The following is a 20,185-nucleotide window of genomic DNA, read 5'->3' as shown; positions in this document are numbered from 1 at the left end:
AAATACTTTGAGTATAAAGTCCAAGTGGCCAGTTCAGAAGTGCCACTTGCTATTTCACTACTCATGTATGGTGAGATTCCTTTACTCCAGTTAGAGTCTTTGCATTCATCACATCAAAAAATTTGACAAAGGCACCAAAGAGTTATCAAAAAATAAATAATGAGCAAATAAAACATACATCCAACTCAAACTGCCTGCATGCTCGACTAAGTCTGTTGACATTTAAACTACAGTGTCATCTCTGTTCTTCCATGTTGGTAGAAGATGTCCAACTGCATCACAGGCTGTCCTAAAGATTAAGTGACGATGTAACAGAGCCAGAGCCCCGAAAATGTTTATTTCTTGGCGACTCTGCAAAAAAAACAAACAGCCCGCACTGTAACTTAATTCTCAGGATAAATCCTTTAGCAGGACAAGTGTAACTGAATGTGGCTAGTGTTTATCCAGTAGTCCTTCTCATCGTAACACTGTTTTGAGACTGTGACATTTATCAACAAAGAATGCTGGTCTCCAAGATTTGTTGTTTATGGCCCCCTGTTGGATATTGAGGAAATGGTGAAATTTCAGAAATTTGGAAATATATACTGATTATTATTCCTAATGATTAACTGCCCTAAAGGATTGTGATATTTTGTGTATTTGATTCAGATTTCATTTTTTCTAGAGGCACATGGACCTAAATTAGCTGCAGCACCATTATATTTTCCTCCAGATTTCCATATGATCGTATTTACATGTGTGAATCAAACGCATTTCTTGGTTGGCTTGATTTCTCTTTCAATCTCATTAATTAATTTCATGCTGAGAGAAACCTACAGTTATCTAATACAATATTTGATACTATGTAGAATAACTATATGGTTAATAAAATATTGGTTAAACCCTGAAGTGGATTTTAAAAACTAATTTCTGAACCACTGATTGAATAACCTTAATAATTAGGTGTATGTGGAAAAACTGTCTTTTACTATATTGTATTTTATACTTTGTAATATTTTTAATGACTAACATGTTTTTTTTTGTTGTAATATTCTGTGCTGCATCTTTCCTGCTCAATGGGACTAAAGGTTGTACAAATAAATAAATGTGGCGGGCGCTCTGGGTTTTGCTTTGTTGTTAAATCAAATCAGAAGTCAGAAACCTCAAGCTGCATGCAGAACAAACTGAAACTGATCACACTAAATCATTTACAGGTGGTGAAGGTCCCTTCTGTGTTTGTTTTCTATCCAGGATGAAGGCCCATGAGAAAAGAAATATCTTTAAAAATCCCATTAAAGAATCAATGTGAATTTGAATACATTATTAGTTGTTTAACGGCAACACTTACACAAGTCCACCGCAGGTTTTTCATCTCTCAGTGAGGATTGGAGGGGTGGGGCCTGTAATGCCCGCTGGCAGTGCTGCAGTTTGGATGCAAATATCACGGCTTTCTAAGTACTTCTGAGTTGGATGCGGTTCGACGCTCCAAAGTGGACTTAAAAGGCGCAACTCGCAGGAGCTTCAGTGCAAACATTCTGACTTAAAAAGTCTGAGTGACTAAGTTCATCGGAATAGCCTGTATGTTTTTGTTATGCATATCATCTTTTACTGGAGGAATTTATTTTTAATCCATTGCACATTTTCTATCTTGTGCATCCACTTCACAGCCTGCCAGGAAGTTGCTTCGAAATTGTGACAAATGTGAAAGAAATGAAATAATATGTCTTTTTAAATGATGACAGAGAAAAGTTGCATGGGGGTATCCTGGAGGAGGAGTTATTTGCGACCAAACAACTAACGGATTTTCCCTTATAAAAAAGGAAATTGAAACCCGACTGCTCAATGAACAGCATTATTCGGAGACCTCGCTGCACAGGTGGGTTGATTCTTATTTCACATTTTACTATTTGTATTAACTGAGTCAAAGCTTTGTTTCGCGTTTTTTTTATGAATAAATTAATATCCTAATTTGGAGGTTTCACTAGAAAACCTAGAATGTTGTTTGTGCTACTTTATTGTACCCTAAATGTATAGCAAAGATTCTCGTTTTGACATGATAATTAAGCATTATTGTCGTCATTATTATAACGATTACAATTATTGAATGTATGCCGGTGGCGACCCTAATAGGGTTTATGTTGCAATCAATACATTATCCCTGTGAGATGATTTCAATTTAAGATTTTTAAGTGCCTAATTTTTAGCCGTCGTGAGTGCTGATGTGACTTTTGCCTCAAATATATTTCCAAACTCACCCAATATTTAGCCAAAATTGTGTATTAATACGGAGAATTAATTTTGGCACACAGATCCTTTCACTGACTAATCTGAATTTTAGAGTGTGACAGATACCGTTTACTTTTTAGGATTACATTCTGCAGCATATCCATACACATGCGCACACACCCAGACCCAGACCCACACACACACACACACACACACACACACACACACACACACACACACACACACACACACACACACACACACACACACACACACACACACACACACACACACACACACACACCACTAGCTGGAGATATATACATGTCGGCCTCCCCAGCTTCAAAGCGACAGGCAGGGAGAGATTCAGAAAAACAACAGGAAAGTGAGGTGATGGCGGAGGTGTTGGACTGGAGACAGGTGGGGATCTGCACTTGATTTTCCTTCTCCCTGAGGAGCAGTGCAATGCAAACAGCTGTAATCCAGCATGGAGCCTCAGAGGCAAAGCCTTGCTCAACTGAGCTGTACAAGATCAACCCTCTGACTGCTGGAACTGTGTGGGCTTAAGTATTACATGGAAACTCTAAAAGAGAGAGCCTTTTGGTGGTTTGATTGGAGGCAGAGTATGGTGATGTTCTCCTCTGCGTGTGAGCATTGAGTGTTTTTCAACTGCTGCACATTTGACCTCTCACTGCCTGAACTCTCTAAACTGCAGAGCCAAGGAACTGGAAGTGATTACCAAAATGGTCGAGGCTTCTGTTGGTGCTCGTAGCGCAGCCAGGTGTTTCTCAACACTCTGCCAAGAGATAGCTGAGGTGGGCAGGCTACTTATCATCAACAGATTTAGATTAAAAGGTGTTGAGAGCATACAGGTGATGATGTCTCCGTTTTCTCTGACAATAGCTTCAGTCAACACTTCATGTCCTTATTCCCTCTTTTCTGTTACATCATCTCTTCGTGTTCTTCTTCTCTTTCTGGTTTTCATTGTGGGCTAGGCTGGCGAGCATGCGCTAAAGTTTATGACTTGGATGTACAAATCAGGGATTATATGATGATCAAAAGAAACTGAAAATGAATGGTCACGATTACTGGGTGAAATCAAATTAAAATTGGGGAGGAAAATTTGCTTATTTAAAAGCCAGAATTTACCGCTTTTTTATTTCTGGAGAATAGCTGATGTAGTTTTGAAAAAAGGTGAGGTTCGTGTTGTGAGGTAGGTGTAGGGCCACATGTTGCAGGGAACAGGGAAATGTTGGCCCCAACCTGTGATCATTCCTATGTGAGGAGAAACGACTCATGAACTCACAATGACATGTCTGAAATTTGTGCCTTTTTAAAAATCCTTTCTTTGCCGTCTGTGTCTCTCGTTGCACATTGCAAAATCAGGCGTTACCCTGTTTGTGTGTAATTGAGGCATTGTAGTACAGGTTTTAATGCGTTGGTGATCTTTGTACAGTTCTGAAATACGTGTCAAAAAGGCAGTAGGTTCAGCTACAGGCAGAAAGTTCATCGACAGGTTGCATTTGTAACTCTGAGCTCAGAGTTGTGGCACCTTCTCGAGTTCAATAAATTCCCAGTGTGGGAGCTCCCTTTCAGCTCTTGAATAATTGATAGATCAAACTTAGGACTTACAAAAGGAGGCAATTTCATCTCCTGACTATTTGATGAGCGGGGCTTAGTTTCAATGAGCTCAGCTGAATGTGGCTGATGGTGAGGAAAGGCACACAGTTTAATGGATGAGGGAGCAGAGACAGAGCACTTTTTTGAAACAGATGGGCTAAGAGTACACAACAATCAGTTTTCTCAGTGAGTTTACAGTCAGACCCTGTTTCTTATCTGCATGGCGTGTGAGAGCAGATATGGATGGGCTGAGGTGTGCTTCTGGCAGTTTGTGGGAGTGCTGGCTTGTGAAAGAGTCTCTGGCACATGTCTTGAGTTACTCAGTGCTGGAAAGGTTATGTTCTGAGTGATCCAGAGACTTAGCATGTCCCATTCTCCAATCATCACTCTCTCAAGTAACAGGTGCTGCAGAAGACTGGCTGCTTGCACCACTCTTTTGGCTCATGCCTGTAAATATGACTTTAGCCGAGAGGTGTCAATGACATTGTTAGTCATTAAGTGTTAAGAAGAAAATCAGCCTACTGGTGGGGAAGAGAGTCTGCAGTGTTTCCCAATTAGGAGAGGATACATGTGCCTCTGTCCTCTGTTTTTGTTTGAGATATATATATATATATACACACACACACACACACACACACACACACACACACACACACACACACACACACACACACACACACACACACACACACACACACACACACACACACACACACACACACACACACACACACACACAGTATATAATGTGACAAGCTGTACTTTTCAAAGATTGTATGATGTGATATGATATGTCAAATTGTTTTGGGTCAGTCCAATGAAAAGGAGAATGGTGAAATCTGAAATTATTTTTTTCCCTTTAGATTTATACTTTAAATAATAATGTAATGTTGCTTGCTGGAATGTTCCGACGCACCAAATGGCATTGTCCTTTGTGTGATTCAGAGCCATAACCAACTCAACAGCCAAATATGGTTCTATTTTTCTTTATTGAGCTGCGAGGGAGGACCTCCCATTGCTCAGATCCTAACATGTTCTGTGTGTCCTCTTCACACAAGAGCTGTAAATACAGGCAGCGTATGACACTATCTAAAAACGATCTCAGTACCAAATATGACAACGGCTTTCAGTCCGAGTGTGTGTTGCATTTCTCAGCGAGTGTTGACTCCACTGTATTTTCAAAGGACAAACATGCTCAATTCATCATCCAAGTCCAACTACAGCCTAAAATGCTATGACCATGAAGTTTATTGTGGTTTTTCGGCTGAAACTTGAATGAATGTAGTTTAGGGAAAACAATATATCCTTGTCGCACTGGGTAACAAATTAATGTTGCTTGTTTGAGTATGTAAATGTGTTAATAGTACACTGATATTATTCTATCACTATTGGAAAAACATATTGAAGGAATATTTGGGAAATATGCTTATTCTTGTTCTTGCTGAGAGTTAGATGAGAAGATTGATACTTAGCTCATATTTGTACAACAGATATGAAGCTACAACAGCTGGTTAGCTTAGCTTAGCTTAGCACAAAGACTGGAAAAAGGGGGTAACAGCTAGTCTGCCTCTGGTAATGGAAATTCAAAGCTAAGTTTGTGCAAAAAACTAAGGATGCAAACTACAAGTTGTAGTTATTTCTTGGATTACTTCTTAGCCGGGTGCAGCAGGCCGATCATTATGAATTATGGACAGGGGGCTGAATATCAGATGACAAGTTGAAATGGGTTGTAATAATAACAATACATTAATTTATCATGTAAATACACTTGTATTGTCAGTGATATAAGTCAGCAAGTAAATCGTTGTACTTGATCCCATTTAAGGGTCAACCATAGACCTGCATGGGCCCCCCCATTTTTGTCTTTGGCGGGGGTCATGTGTACCCTTTGACCCCCCCCTTGCGGGGTTGAGGTGCAGTGACTTTTGAAGTCTTGTCATAGCTATGTGAATGCTAGGCTTCAGGAAGTCAGCGCGCCTGGCCCAGAAATAGTTTGACACATAACCCCTAGTAAAACTGCGACTTGTTGTTTTTACACCTTAGTTTTTTTCTGATCAAACAAACAAAATAAAATCTATTCATCTTTGAATCTTTCATCAAAGTATTTCTTTTATGTAATCTACCTGTAACAACCCTTCTCCGAAACCTGTTCCCCATCTGTCTGTGTTCTCCTACTTTTTTTATTCAGCAGGTCCTGGTACAAGCAGATGTGGTGTCACACATAGTCAAGAACCTGCATCTGTCTTATTTCAATCTGCAAGCCTGCATTTTAGTGCTTCACACATACTTGTGAGCACAGGCACTCACTGAGAGGAAACCATCTTCCAACAGCGGGTTCCCTGCTTTCCTGACAGCCCACCCCAAGCTTCATGGGTTGACCCACCAGAAGTTCAACAATCTCCTCTCCGGTCTTTCTTCCTCTTTATCCTCCGTGCAACCCCTCAACCCCCCTCTCCATCCTACAACCCAGCGCTGTCTACTCCCTTTGCCAGTACTACCCCCAGCATGATGGCTTGTTGCGCCTCGGGCCTGTTTGGACTTGCAACCGCAGCATCACCCTCCACTACACAGACTTGTCGACGCAGCAGCCACTAGAGTGAAAGATATAGAGAGACAGAGGGGAGGAAAGGGAGAGACAGACAGGGAAAGACAGCAGCACCACAGGAGAGAAGAGGGATCATCTGTCCCAGCAGCAGAGGGATCCACCTGTCCCACAAAGGAAGGGGGCCCCCCCACCTGATCCATCTGGTCGCAGGGGGGGACCCTGCGTGGCCAGGAAGGCAACAGGGACTATGCAGCTGGGACTGGTGGCGCTGGCAATGGTCTTCCTCAGCTCCATGGGTCACAGCGATGCTCTCAAGCTCTCCAAGGCGAGAAGGCAGAGACGGGGTGAGTTCTCTCTTTCTCAGTTTGTTGTGATCTCTTTTTTTCTTCCTCTTCAGCACTGCTGCCTTTTGTTTCTGCGGCCAAAGTGGTGGATGTCTCGTAAACATTTAACAAGCAAAGTAAAGGTAACATTTTGTTTATCTTCCCGTCATTCTTATTTGTTTTTCCTACAAGGGTTATGCTAGGTTCAGTGTTTCCCCTGAATGGCTCGTCTTTCTTCCTCTTTTTAAGATCATGCCTCTCTCAGTTTATGTAAAACTTTTATGCGTATTAGGATTGTTTATAGAGGGGGTTTTGATAGATTTGCCTTCAAAGCCATCACTCTTTTTGTGTCCGGCTCTGTGGGCATATAACGGAATGAGTACCGGACAGTTCTAAGCTCTGAATTGGACCGTGCTGCCTGTGTTGTTGAAAGCATTTTTCTGACCTCATGCAACCACAGAGATGGTGCTCAGCCCGACTTGCAGTATATCTCTGGCCTTAGAGCCTCAGTGCTGGTGTTACTGTCAGCTTTGAAATAATTCTTCCTTTACACACAAGGAGCTTTCAGCCAATGCCAAGCTCAGCCCAACCTCTGCGAACCAGAATTCATATAATACCATGCCTGGCCACATGTAACAGATGTGGTTTTATTAAAATCACACACGCTGGGAAGGAAGAACTGTCGTTTCGGTAATAGAAATAAAATATTTTTTAAGTAGACGCACATGTATATGCAATGCCTCAATGCTATCACAGTTTGTCATGTGCCATTGTAATGAGGACAGAAGGATTTGGGTCATTCACCATATATAAGCGCCCTCTACAGCGTCAGTCGGTTGAGGATTTCCCCCCCAGATAAGGAAGTGGTCTGAAATTTACACCTCTGATATACAGCCTTTACATCTTTAATGTCATCAGATTCCTCTCTCTGAATGAGTTCAGTGTCATGCAGAGATCGGTGAGTAGCTTCAGACACCACAAACTTTCTTTTTCAAAGCACCGCGTCTCACAAACAGTTTACAACACCACATCATCTGATTCATGCACTCCCCTCTGCTGCGGTTAAAGATTACTCCCCATGACCAATATCAGTTTTTCTTCATTGGTGATGGTGAGCAACAAGACCTGGCTGTAATTGCTGCATTTGAGGTTACCGCAACTCACGCATGATGTAATCTGTTCATGTGAGAACCCTGTTAACGCTTTTGCCATCCGACTTCTCTCTGGGAGGCGGGTGCGACAGATGGATTGCTTTGTGACAGTATGTATATTTAGAGCTGATACAGACCAGGAATGTAAATCATCTCCGACGACTGTGGTTTTGTCTCTGAATGGCTCCTAGAAAAATTATGGGCACTTTGACACGCTTTTCCTAGAAATGATTTAGATTAGTGGTTGCGTGTATCGGAACTGGTGAAACAGTCTGGGATTAAAAGGACGTGAAGTAAATGCATCTGCAGTGCATTTTCAGACTTAGGACAGGGAGATACTTGGTACTACTGTTAAAAAAACAAAAACAACACTGGCAGTATTTGATTCTTGGACATGTCCATCATTATTGCAGTTTTTTGATGTCCAGATCATTTCTGATTCACCCCAGTAGAGGCCTTTTCTGAAGTACATTGCCTTATTTTGACCGGCTCTTGCGAGGCTGTCAGCCATAATTACCCTGGTTTCTCCAAATCAAAATCTGTTAAGGATCTCCGGCTAGCATTTGAAGTAAACACTGAGTAACTGTTCAAACAAAGATGTTTGGCCTGGGCCCCGGTAAGATAAAACTGCAAGCATTAACTCGAGCTTGTTGGAGCGATAAAGCAGTGGCAGGTTTATGGCTGGACCTGTGGAGATGCCAGCAAAATATTAAAGTTCTCCAATGTTGTTCTCATAGGCAGAATGTTGACAAATGCCCTTTTTATTATCTTATTAAAAATCATATTTGGCTGGAAACAATTGATCTTTTTATGGGATAGTACAACATGCAGTTCTGATGCCTACTTTAAAAAGGAATACTTCACCCCCACTGGGACCATTTGTTCGATCAATTAATCACCCTGTGTTACCTTGAATTCTTGAAGAAAGCTTGGTCTTTCTTCCATGCCTCCATGGTGAATGTAGAATCCCAAAAAGTCTCCAAGTCTCATTTATCCAGCCGTATGCTCTTAAACTGCCTAAACACTTGCATTTTGTTACGATATACAAAAGTATTCCTTTAAACTGACTGTTCCTTTCTCTCTGTTTGTTATGTTTATGTTTCCACAGTTAGTACTGAGGGGCCACCATCTTGCCCCAAAGGCTGTGACCGATGCTCTGAGTATAACGGCTGCATTAAATGTAGGCCGAAGCTCTTCATCTTCCTGGAGCGCAATGATATCCGTCAGATAGGTGTGTGCCTCGCCTCCTGCCCCATGGGATACTTTGGTATGAGGAACCCAGAAGGCAACAACAGATGCACCCGTGAGTTTTGCTTTGTGTTGTAGACTTTAGAGCAAGCGATGTAGATACACATCTGTGAACATCCAAATACATGCAGGCTCGAGCTCACCCGCTGGCAACAGCCTGCTCTATAAAAATCCCCACAGCTGATGTCAAATCAAGCAGAAGTGTAAACGATCTGTTTGTCTTTGGCTCATCATCTCCTGTTTATGTACAATATTTGGAGAAGTAGAGGGATACCCTACTAGTTTCTTTGTTTTATTTGTGTATTTTCACTTTGCTGCACCACTTTTATGGGTTTAACAAATACCTAAAATTTGCATGCAGAGAATAATGATCTACCAATTGTCCACACTCTTTATTCTCTGTGCTACTATTTGTCAATAACTATGAGTGAATACGAATGACCAATTGATGAAATCCTTCTGTTGCTGCTACTCATCCTGGTGCAGAAGGGAGAAGAAACCCACCAAATCCAGCAAAGTATTTGCTGAACTGGAGGAATGTCAGTTACATTTTTAATTGCGGTGATCTTCATTATTATCTTTATAAGCACATTTGGCTTATTTGGAAGGTGTGTGAAGGATGACTACACTCACAGGAATTACCAAAGTTACTTAGTTGGTTCTGGTGGCACTGGTCCCGTATTGTTGTGCCAGCACCTCAGTCTGTTTCCCATTGCATGTGGGCAGAAAACACGATCGGAACAAAATCCCAACAAAAACATCTCAATTGCATTGTTGTTTGTCTGTTTTCGAGAGGATGTTTGTGTTTTTTATTTGACCCTCATGTGCAAAGTTCATGCCAGATCTCAACCAGTTTATTATGCCTTCACTTTTATACATATTTCATTATGTTACACCCTTACTAACTGTATCATAAGCTGTATGAAGTAACTATGGAAAAGATTGTTTTTATGTGAGCGGGTCTAAAATGATCATCCTTTGCAAAGTAAAACATTTATTACCTCAATAATTAACTAAAATGTTCAAAGTTAGTTAACTTCAAGTTAGTTGTAGGTGTAGGTGTTTGGTGGGCAGCGACTGTGCGCAGCAGCCTGTTGTGATTTTCTGCTACGGGAAGAAAAATGCATGCCATTCTTGTCTGTAGATATTTTTCGTGACTGGCCATTTCTGCATCAAATAATACCTGTCAGATGTGCTAAATCATATTTTCTCTAAACCCAAAGCAGAGATGCTCACATCATTATTTCAAGTCCAAGTCGAGTCTCAAAGCATGTAGCTTTTATCCAAAGCAACTTACAATTCAGTACATTGCGTCTACACACCAGGAGCAATTGTTTTGGGGTTAAGTCTGGCTCAAGGACACAATGACATGACACTCATAGAGCAGGAGATCGAACCGCCGACCCTCTGATGAAAGGCAGCCCTGCTCTCCACTTAGCCATGGTCACCCTTAGGCTACAGCGTTTTAGTCAAGACCACCTCAACTGAGACCAAGACCGAAACAAGACCAAGACTTTGAAGGGGTTGAGACAGAGTCAAGACCAGACAGTGGGAGTCCCACACTGCATGACACACTTAAGATATAATGTGGAGCATGCAAACCATAGGCACTCGTCAAACTGATCTGAAAAAATTAGGATTCCTCTACATTCACGTCTTTTATTGCTATATATACAGTGTGCCTATAAGTGTGCATGTACAAGTGCACCAAAAGAAATGTCTTGATAAAATAACCAAAAAGCATTAGTGAATTCTGTGTGGGAATTTTACTTTTTTTCGATGAGCAAACAAATACAAACAAACTCAAATCAACTTACCCATCTTTATTCAAGAGTCTCACTCAACATTTTATAAAAATGTAATATTGATATCATGTTAATAATACATATATGATAATATAGTGTAAATAATCCAGTGCCTCTTAAATAGTTACAGACTCTCTCCCTCTACCCCATACAGTTTTTTTTAAGAATAATTAATTTTCCAAAAACAAACACAAAAATGCAAAATGAACAAAGTGAAAGATGAATTTGACTGATGTTCAAATTTTCTTTAGATATTGCAATAATGTTGTTATTATTGATATGATAATAAGAGAGGTAATGACATTCAGCTCAGACATTTTCATTATTTGTTAATGTGCCAAAAACAATTAAAGTAAATGAAATATAGATTGTTTACGAGTCCCAAATCTTGAGTCCAGGTCAAGTCTCAAGACTTTTGAGGACGAGTTTCAACTCAAGTTTCAAGTCACTATGTGGCAAACTTAGAGCGGAGACATTTTTTCACTGTCATCAAAATATTGGATCATTTACAACAAATTCAACCCCGTCTTGGTTTGTTGCAGAGAGGTCGGAATTTCCTCAGCAAATTCTTTTTGGAGGCCCTCAGTGGCTAACCGTGGTTATTATCCAATCATCTGACTTCATACATATCCCAGAATGTCTTTTTCTCAACATTTGACTTACATTATAGGGCTGCAAACATCAGTACTGTCAAATTTAGTTGTCAACAGTTTAAAAATAGTAATTGGGAGCAGGAGGAAAGAACCCAGTGAGGATTAAGTGTTAGGTCATTTCTGACCTTGGCATCAGACCAGCTGCAGAGTAGACATACTGACTAAGTTTAGTGCACATCAATAAAGTGAGTCTAGATCTGAATACATTTCCATAAATAGAAATATTGACAGGAACCCACAGATTCCCATCTTTCTCGGCTGTTTGACATGAGAATAAAGATGTGCCTTTCAAGATGAGGCCAGAGCTTTTTGGGGTCTTTTAAGTTGTCTGCTTTTTATCCTCCTGTGCTTGTAATTATCCAAATTTCAAGTTTTTTTTTTTTTTGAGACATTTTAATGAGTCTGTGGCGTGCAGAAACTCTTGAGAAACCCACTGAAGCGATACACTCCTGGCTGCACTCGTTCACACCAGCTTTAATAAAAAACAAGGCCTGTGGTGCATGTGTTTTTAAGAGAAGAAGAGTGGACTTCCCTTTAAATAGACAATGTGTTGTTTAATCGCTAATAAATCTCTCAGAGAAAATAAAATCCAAGCTCCTCTTGTTCTCTCTCCGGAGAACCATTTGCTTTTTCAGCCAACAATGCAATGAATAATTCATTCAAAGAGATTTCTGTTTCCTGTAGAAATTTCTCGAGAACAAGATAAAGGATCTAAAACTAACAAAATGAACACAGACACAATGTGATTAAAACTGATTTGATCCTTTCATTTGATCCTCTCTTTTTGTCTTTCAGAATGTAAAATAGACAATTGTGAAGCGTGTTTCAATCGCAATTTTTGCACAAAATGTAAGGAGGGCTTGTATTCACACAGTGGGCGATGTTATGTCAGCTGCCCTCCAGGCCAGCGCACCGCCAATGAGTCTATGGAGTGTGTTGGTGAGTGACCTTTGACCTTAACTGTTTACTCATTTCAAAACTTTAGCCATAGCATCTCTCAATGTTCCTATAATGAACCAGCATTTATTATTTCTTCTCTTCATCTCTCCTTGCTGTTCTTTTCTTTTTGTTGTTGTTCTAAATTCGTAGAAGATCACAAGTTAGAAGATATATCAACGTAACCCCTAAAACCTAGCTTTTGTTGGGAGCGCAGTATACTTAATAGACATATGCTTTGGTACATTTTAATTTTCATACCTCTCAAGTAAAAAAGATAAAATTGTATTCAGATTTGGGAATATCTCAAAGTCATTATTCTGAAGTAAAACTGCTGAGCTGTAAAAAGCAGATGTGAAGGCTGTGAAACAAATGTGTGATGTTGGAGCTGTGGAACATTCACTCACTACCTCAGTCCCCTTTTTGATCCAGGTCAGCGTCCTGAAGAGTGTGAACTGGGCGAGTGGAGCGAATGGGGTTCCTGTATGAAGAAGAACAAAACATGTGGATTTAAGAAAGGCTCGCAGTCTCGAGTCCGCGTGCCCCTTCTGCAGGTCCACAGCCCAGACACCTCCCCGGCCTTTGTACCCTCACAGACCTGTGCTCCGCAGACAGAGAGGAGGAAGTGCATTGTGACCAAGACGCCATGTGTGCGAGGTAAACACAAATACTCATACTGCCGAAAACAGATCCATTGAAGAGAAAATGACATGAAGTAAGGACTTCTAATTAAACAGTACAAGTTAATCATGAATAAATCAGGTGACGGCACTCAGATTACTGATGATCAAGCAATAAAGCCCATGTGCTTCATGAAACGCCTCCACCAGTTAATACGATGACTGATGGAACCATTACTCAACATCCAAAGACCTGCATTCCCGCCAGTGTGTCTGTGACCTGCCGTATGTTGATTGGGTTTGGTTTGGCTGAGCTCACAGAAGGATACAGAATCTCTTGACTTTGCAGCATGTAAACAATAAACACTATCTACGAGCCAAGCAGATGAAGGGCGGGCATTACGCACTGCAAAGCTGGACAAGGATCAGAGCTAGAAAGAGCTATTTGTTCTGACGACCATTGAAGCGTGAGGTTTACACGACCATGACATGTTTGCTTGGGCTCTTATCATCCACACAGCAGCTTGCTCTCCAGCAGGTTAACAGTCAATGACCATCATCAACTTTCACAACAGCTTATTCGTCACTCTTGGCCTCGATCGCAGCTAATAAATGACAGATCTGGCCAATAGGTCTGGAGTTTATTGGAAGAAAAGTACAACAAAAACAACAATGATCCTGGTTATTTGGTTTTAAACAATTTGTCCTTAGTAGTGAGGACATATTTACAGGCAGATGTGTTCCAATGTTAAACCTTATGTTACACAGAAATAAGAAGTAGTTGTTGTTGTTCTATGAACCTACATTCATTTACAAGGACTGAGAGAATTGTAAACGAGTTGTATTTAAAGCCTTTATGGGACGGTGGCACACTTTGGGGAATTCGGGCGCAGCAGCCATATTGCGCAACTATATTTGCATAGTGTTGGCAACTGTACAGATGTTGCAACATGTAACAGATTGCCTGATTTGCCTGCATATATGTGAATAAACATGTAGGAGGCTTGCATATTCAAGCGCCATTCTCTACTCTGGAACAGTTCCTATAGGGATCTGAGTCGAAAGAACAGAACATGATCTGACATCGTCCCATATAGATCTGTGGTCATGTCTGGAGGGAAGGAGGCTGGCGTGGCTTGTAATTGCTCAGCGAGGAGCGGGATCTTCGTTGGACAGGCTGTGACAGCACAAATTGAGAAATGAGAAGCAAATTTACTCGGTCTATTGCCTGCATCCTGGAAAGACTGTTTTCCATGGGTTCAGAAGAATAATTATCAGTGAAATATTATAAACTGCCCTATGAAAACTGCTACGCAGACTGCCAAATTTCTAAACTTGGAGCAAAGGTAGTTCATATCAGAAAGGCAAGGATGTTATGTGAGGTGTCACCTGACGAGTGATGAGTCATGGAAGCTTTTTGGATTGTTACAAAGTTGACTGCTGTTGTCGAGGAGATTTTTAATCGTGTTTTTCCTCTATTCTGCCGCTAAATACCTTTGTATGAAAATAAGACATACTACTGCCAAAATGCACAGGAATGAATTTTCCTCAGTGAGGTAATTCATGGGTGATGGTACAATGACTCCGGTGAACCAGTTCATGTGGGTAAACTCACTCTGTAAAAAATAAAATAAAAAAAAAAATAAATAAAAAAGAGCGCAGTTGTGGATTCATCTGTGGGAGTTGGCTGGCAGGCTGGCTATATAAAAACACAGGGGGCAGACATTGTATAACATTAGTGATTTAGTGGTCTGCAGAACTCACGCTTTGTGTTGATTTGGCTGCAAATTTTTCCCCCTTTTCCTGAAGCTCTACAAAAGGGTCTCACGCGAAAACAGAATTTTCTGGATGTGTTATTGCATTTGTCAGGCAAAATTGTTTAGCTTGGATGGAGAGGAGGTACAATCAGAGCTGTCATAAACTGATGGAGTCCCCCACTCTTGGCTCCTTTTGTGATTTGTTAGAGGAGTAATTAAGTCCTTACACAGTGAGCACATCAGCTCAGATGCGTGAGTGTGTGTGAGGACTCTTCACTCATGCTTCACTCTCGGTCATTGTGTCTCATTGATAGAAATTGAAACTATTACGGCTCAGTAAGAAGTGCTTGTTTGAATGGTGGCCATAAAAACCTCAGCAATATGTCTATTAATTCAAGACAACATATAACTGATAAACATGCTGGACATAATATCTTCTGATACGATTTGAGTCCAACTCACCAAGTTACATCACCAGTGTTGTTTTCATGCTTTTGGCACTAATGGCTCTTGGAAAAGGTGAGTTATTCCTGTTTGCGCACTACTGTGTGGGACTGAACCTTCACGTTTTCGGTCGGAAGTGAAGCACTCGTATTAAGTCTGTCCACATTCATTCATTCATCCATCCATCACCGTGTAATGATTTTCACTGGCTATGTTGAAACACGATTGGGTGAAATTTGAGAAACATTGTGGACTTTTTGTTTTTCTACTTTGCGCTTAAACCAAAGAATCATAACTGTTTGTACAACAAGTTTAAAAATGCTGGTAGAGAAATAAACACAGACCTTCAGTTATTACTGCACAGCAGTATACAAACATGGTGGCGCCATAAGCCCAGCGCTTGTCAATTGCGTAGTGAACACTGTCCAGCCCTTGGCATGTGTTCACTCAGTTTCCAGGATGTGCAGAGACTCAACGCACAAGTTCATAACAAACATCCTCCAGCGTAACTACACTCCCTCAGCTATACAAATACTTTTGAGTGCAGCCTAAACAATAACCATCTGACACTAGACGCAATGTCCATTTCCACTTTCTGACTGCTCTCCACGTCCTTATGGGCCATTATTGGGCCCTCGACAATGTTTAAGTCATTATACCAGAAGTGATTTTAAAGTGATTTATGTGACAGAAAATTGTGTCACTTGACTGTCGTGAGTGCTCTTACAGTCTGTATTTTAAAAATCAGCAGCACAACTAAGCTCTTTACTCTCTTTGAGGGGTTACGTGTGGAAGATAACCACACTGTGATGGATGTTTGTGTTTAGAGAGCAATTACACTCTTAAATGTATGACAGGTGTGGATCCTAATGTGCAAAAGAACCAGCAGAGAGCAGATGGGGGGAGTCCTCTGTGTGTGTTAAGTGGAACAAGAAGGGAGTAGCTGTTGAAATAGAAATTAAGAGTCTGCAGTCACGAGAGCGGCTCTCTTAGGCTGCACTTAGGCCCAGTGGTGCTTTCAGCTAAACGCTAATGTCAGTATGCGCACTGTGGACAATGACCCCTTCCCCACTTCCTACCCCCCTACTTCAGGTGTCCTTGCTTTCACCGCACCCATCTGACCTCGGCCTTCATTTTGATCTTAACTACACACCTGTTAAGGTGACTGCATCTCGTACGGTTATGATGCTATTGCTGTGAAAAAATATGTCTATAGACATACAGAAATTTTAACACCTAGCAAAGTACAAAAAAAACGATTCTGTGGTAGTTCCCGATACAGTAGGTTTCTCCAGGACCCCATTTTTCTATGATGACACAAACACAGACTCACAAGTTAAAAAGCATTACCAGCGTCGCTGTCGCGGCTGGTAATCAGCACTAAACACAAAGTACAGCTGTGGCTGATGGGAATGTCATTAGTGTTTCAGGTACTTGGTCATAAACTAAAGTAAGTGTGATCTGATGGTGGCACGAGAGATAAAGGCATCACCAGCGTTATAACAATTCTTCCTGAGGAGAACAGTAATAGTTGCCAAGATATTTCCCTCAAAAACACAATGTGGACGTTAGAGGAAAAGTCAGGGGATTATCAAAGTGATTAGGATTTAGCCTCTGGGAACCATGAATGTCGGTGCAAAACTTCATGGCAATTGATCCAACAGTTTTGAGATATGGTGGACAGATTGACCAACTAATGTGGCTAAAAACCACTGGCTTCCAAATGTTTAGATATATTGTATTATTTTATCCTGTTAGGTTTGTTTATCATGTGTTGATTGCTTGTGGCACACGGGTTGCTGCTGTACTAAACATAGCATTATGTTGCCATTTAATAATAATTTTGGACTAGATGTGCATGGTTCACACACATGGTTGTTTTGCCTGTATTAGAAATCACATAATCACAACCACAAGCCCAGATCCAACACACATCCCTTATTATCCACTCTCATCCCTCTGGAATCCATGTTTTTAATTTTGTTTAGCCAAGCGGAGGCACTTCTACATACAACATCTGGTGATGACAGATATCCTACAGGAATTTATTTGAGAAATGGTATGAAATGTAAACAATATTTTCTATGCATTGTCATTTCAGACAGGAAGAGTAAGGCAGACCGACAAGATGATACAAACAGGAGAGAGAGGGAGAATGCACACGGGCGAGGACGAGAAGGCAAAGATGGCAGTAGAGGAGGAGGAGGAGGAGGAGGAGGAGGAGGAGGAGGAGGAGGAGGAGGAGGAGGAGGGAAGAGGCGAAAAGGGCAGAGCAGGACCACCACTGCTCCCAGCATCACAACCAGCTCTGTCAGCTAAACTCCATCGCCTGCTGGATGGGGCTGAGAGCAAAACAGAGACAATGCCTCATCCAGCAGCACCAGCCATAGACAAAGATCAAAGTGATGAAGGAATGGATTAATGCTGCTATGCATTGTAGAAGATGCAAAGAGAACTGGAGAATTGCTGCAACACAAAAGGCTTCACTGAGCTTTTTGAATAGATGAACATTATCTGGAACATACTAGTGTCTTAGTGTTGTTCAGAAAGACTTGATGATTTTCACTCCACCGTGAGGGATCACTGTTGGACTGCAAAGCCACGTTGAAGATTGCGGTTTGATGCGGTTCGTGTCATGAACGCAACCGATGTCACGTCTTGAACTAAGAACCGATTCCTGTGCAGCATTCAAGCTGGAAGTCTGATAAGGAATGAAGGGTCTCTTTCGTCTCCTCTGGTCTATGATGTATTATGTTCCAGTCTGATTTCAATCACAGTCTGTTCTTCATTTGTTTTTATGTGTGTGAGAAGTAGCAGATGGATTTTCTCAACAGCCGTTTTACATGGTGTAAAGATAATGAATACTATTAAGTCTTTGTACCTTTATGTCCTGTTGTGAGATGAAACAAAAAAAAAAGAAAGGCACTGGAAATCATTTGTGGTTGTTGAGGACAAAAGGTCTTCTATACAGTGTATTATTTCGAAGAAGACATTTGTAAGAAAAGAAGCCGAAGAGAAGATTTAGGAGAATTACTGGCTCATTTTCCTCTCCGCTGTCTTAACACAAACGTTTGCCATTCGATAGCTTAGTTGTTTGTTCCGAATTAAATGTTGCTATTTGTATCAGAAAATAACTGACCATGAAACAAAGAATAAAAACATGAGTATTTGCATGTGTACAAGGTTGCATGTGCGTGCCTTTGTGCATGCAAACGTGTGTGTGTGTGTGTGTGTGTGTGTGTGTGTGTGTGTGTGTGTGTGTGTGTGTGTGTGTGTGTGTGTGTGTGTGTGTGTGTGTGTGTGTGTGTGTGTGTGTGTGTCTCTACCTAAAGTCTGGGTGTTTGTGTACTTTGTATGCATTTCTGCACAGAATCAAGTTTGTCCACGGAACTTAGCTGTTTGTACATGTGTGTTTACGTTTGCACATATGTTTGGTCTCATAGATTGAAGGAATTGGTTCTGGAAAACACGAGGAGGGAAATGTAAATGCACAGTGATATATCAAATATGCAGTAACTACAAGCCACTTATCATATAAGCCATCAAATCATCAGCCGCTCAGTAATCATGTCTGTTTGCAACAGGGTCTGAAGATTTTGCACTATGTTTCCTACTGCAGTTTCAGAACAATCATATTTTACACATTTGTACTCCAAAAGCTTCATGACGTTACAGATACAGAGAAAAGTTGTTGTTTTTTTCCTAAAACTTTTTTCATTGGGTCTGTTTGCTTTACACACGATATTAGTTTCAGGAGAAGTTACACGCTACATTATTCATTCGTACTATGGATTGTGATACTGAATATTTCAAACTGTGTTTATCATACAATTATTAGAATCATCATGTATAGCTTATTCTGTGAACGCCTAAATAAAGATCAGATGAAGCTGATTGGAACTTCAGTCATACACTGATTTTGCCATTAGTTTGTTTGATTTCAGTTGGAATGATTTTGTCTGCAACTGATCCAACGTTTATTCATCCAGAGTTGACTCCTAAAATACTCTCAGTCTATATAGTGCCACATATACACTTGTATGTATTGTAATGTAGAGACATTTTACACATAAGGACAAATTCTAATCAAGACTATACTGTGTTGTGGATCATTGTGTTTTTACAATTTGGGTTATATTTTTGTCAATTATTTCTATTGGTTGTCGTAACAAGTTAAATGCCCCATATTGTAGAAAGTGAGATTTCCAGCTTGCTGTATATTATCCCGCTTATTACACATTACTTACTAAAGAAAGCAATAATTCGACAGAAACAAATTCTTTAAAAGTTATTTTATTAAATTAAAAATTTGCTGCATACAGAGATCCGAACTGTGTGCATAGCAACGTAAAATAACGGATGTAAAATGCCGTAATTGACCAATCAGAATCAAGTATTCAACAAAGCTGTTAATAAATACTGAGAAAGTATCAAAACGCTCAATCCATGGAAAAATGCACACAGCTCGTTTTCAGAAAATGTGCCTTTTAAACAAGCCGTCAGGACTAACATAAGGTTATGATGTCTCAACTAGTCACCGGTAGAAGTGCCGCTAAAGTCCGTGTTGTTGATGAACCCAGTGAGTCCCTGACTGCAGGGACGACGGCAACAACACAGATACAGAAGAGCAGAAAACGCTGACCAGTCAGAGCAGACTGGGCTTTTTCAAGAGAAGAGACGGGAACTAAAACTGAGCATTTCAGACAGAGAGTGAATACAGGTATATTCAGACAGACAGTATAAGAAAAATAAAGAACATATTTGAACATTAAAGCATGTAAACATTTTCTACTAGGAACCCAAAATACAAATATGAACCTGAAAATGAGCATAAAATGTCTGAGATCAGGTTTTCTAATCCAATGGTGCAAGAAACAC

General features: G+C 40.6%; 1 protein-coding gene across 1 annotated transcript; it reads left to right on the top strand.

Moving 5' to 3' along the window:
- The first annotated feature begins 1,460 nt into the window (after positions 1-1,460).
- On the top strand, positions 1,461-19,218 carry rspo1 (R-spondin 1). Its single transcript, XM_068736054.1, has 6 exons — positions 1,461-1,855; positions 6,017-6,714; positions 8,953-9,147; positions 12,346-12,489; positions 12,919-13,143; positions 17,409-19,218. Exons 2-6 carry the CDS (start codon positions 6,618-6,620, stop codon positions 17,624-17,626), a joined length of 879 nt encoding a protein of 292 aa, XP_068592155.1. The 5' UTR covers positions 1,461-1,855; positions 6,017-6,617; the 3' UTR covers positions 17,627-19,218.
- The last annotated feature ends 967 nt before the right edge of the window (positions 19,219-20,185 follow it).

This window comes from Cebidichthys violaceus, unplaced genomic scaffold (genome assembly GCF_023349555.1).
Source record: "Cebidichthys violaceus isolate CVI_PGR_0920_01 unplaced genomic scaffold, fCebVio1.0.p SCAF_7, whole genome shotgun sequence".
NCBI classification, from domain to species: domain Eukaryota; kingdom Metazoa; phylum Chordata; class Actinopteri; order Perciformes; family Stichaeidae; genus Cebidichthys; species Cebidichthys violaceus.
The sequence above is the reverse complement of the archived record's forward strand: the minus strand, read 5'-3'. Positions and strand labels throughout refer to the sequence as shown.

What these genes read in the sequence shown, in the direction of transcription:
- rspo1 (XM_068736054.1), top strand. Translation starts at nt 6,618, where the DNA reads ATGCAGCTGGGACTGGTGGCGCTGGCAATGGTCTTCCTCAGCTCCATG. An exon ending in AGGCAACAACAGATGCACCC is followed by an intron (nt 9,148 to 12,345) that starts GTGAGTTTTGCT and finishes TTTGTCTTTCAG; the next exon opens with AATGTAAAATAGACAATTGT. An exon ending in CAAGACGCCATGTGTGCGAG is followed by an intron (nt 13,144 to 17,408) that starts GTAAACACAAAT and finishes TTGTCATTTCAG; the next exon opens with ACAGGAAGAGTAAGGCAGAC.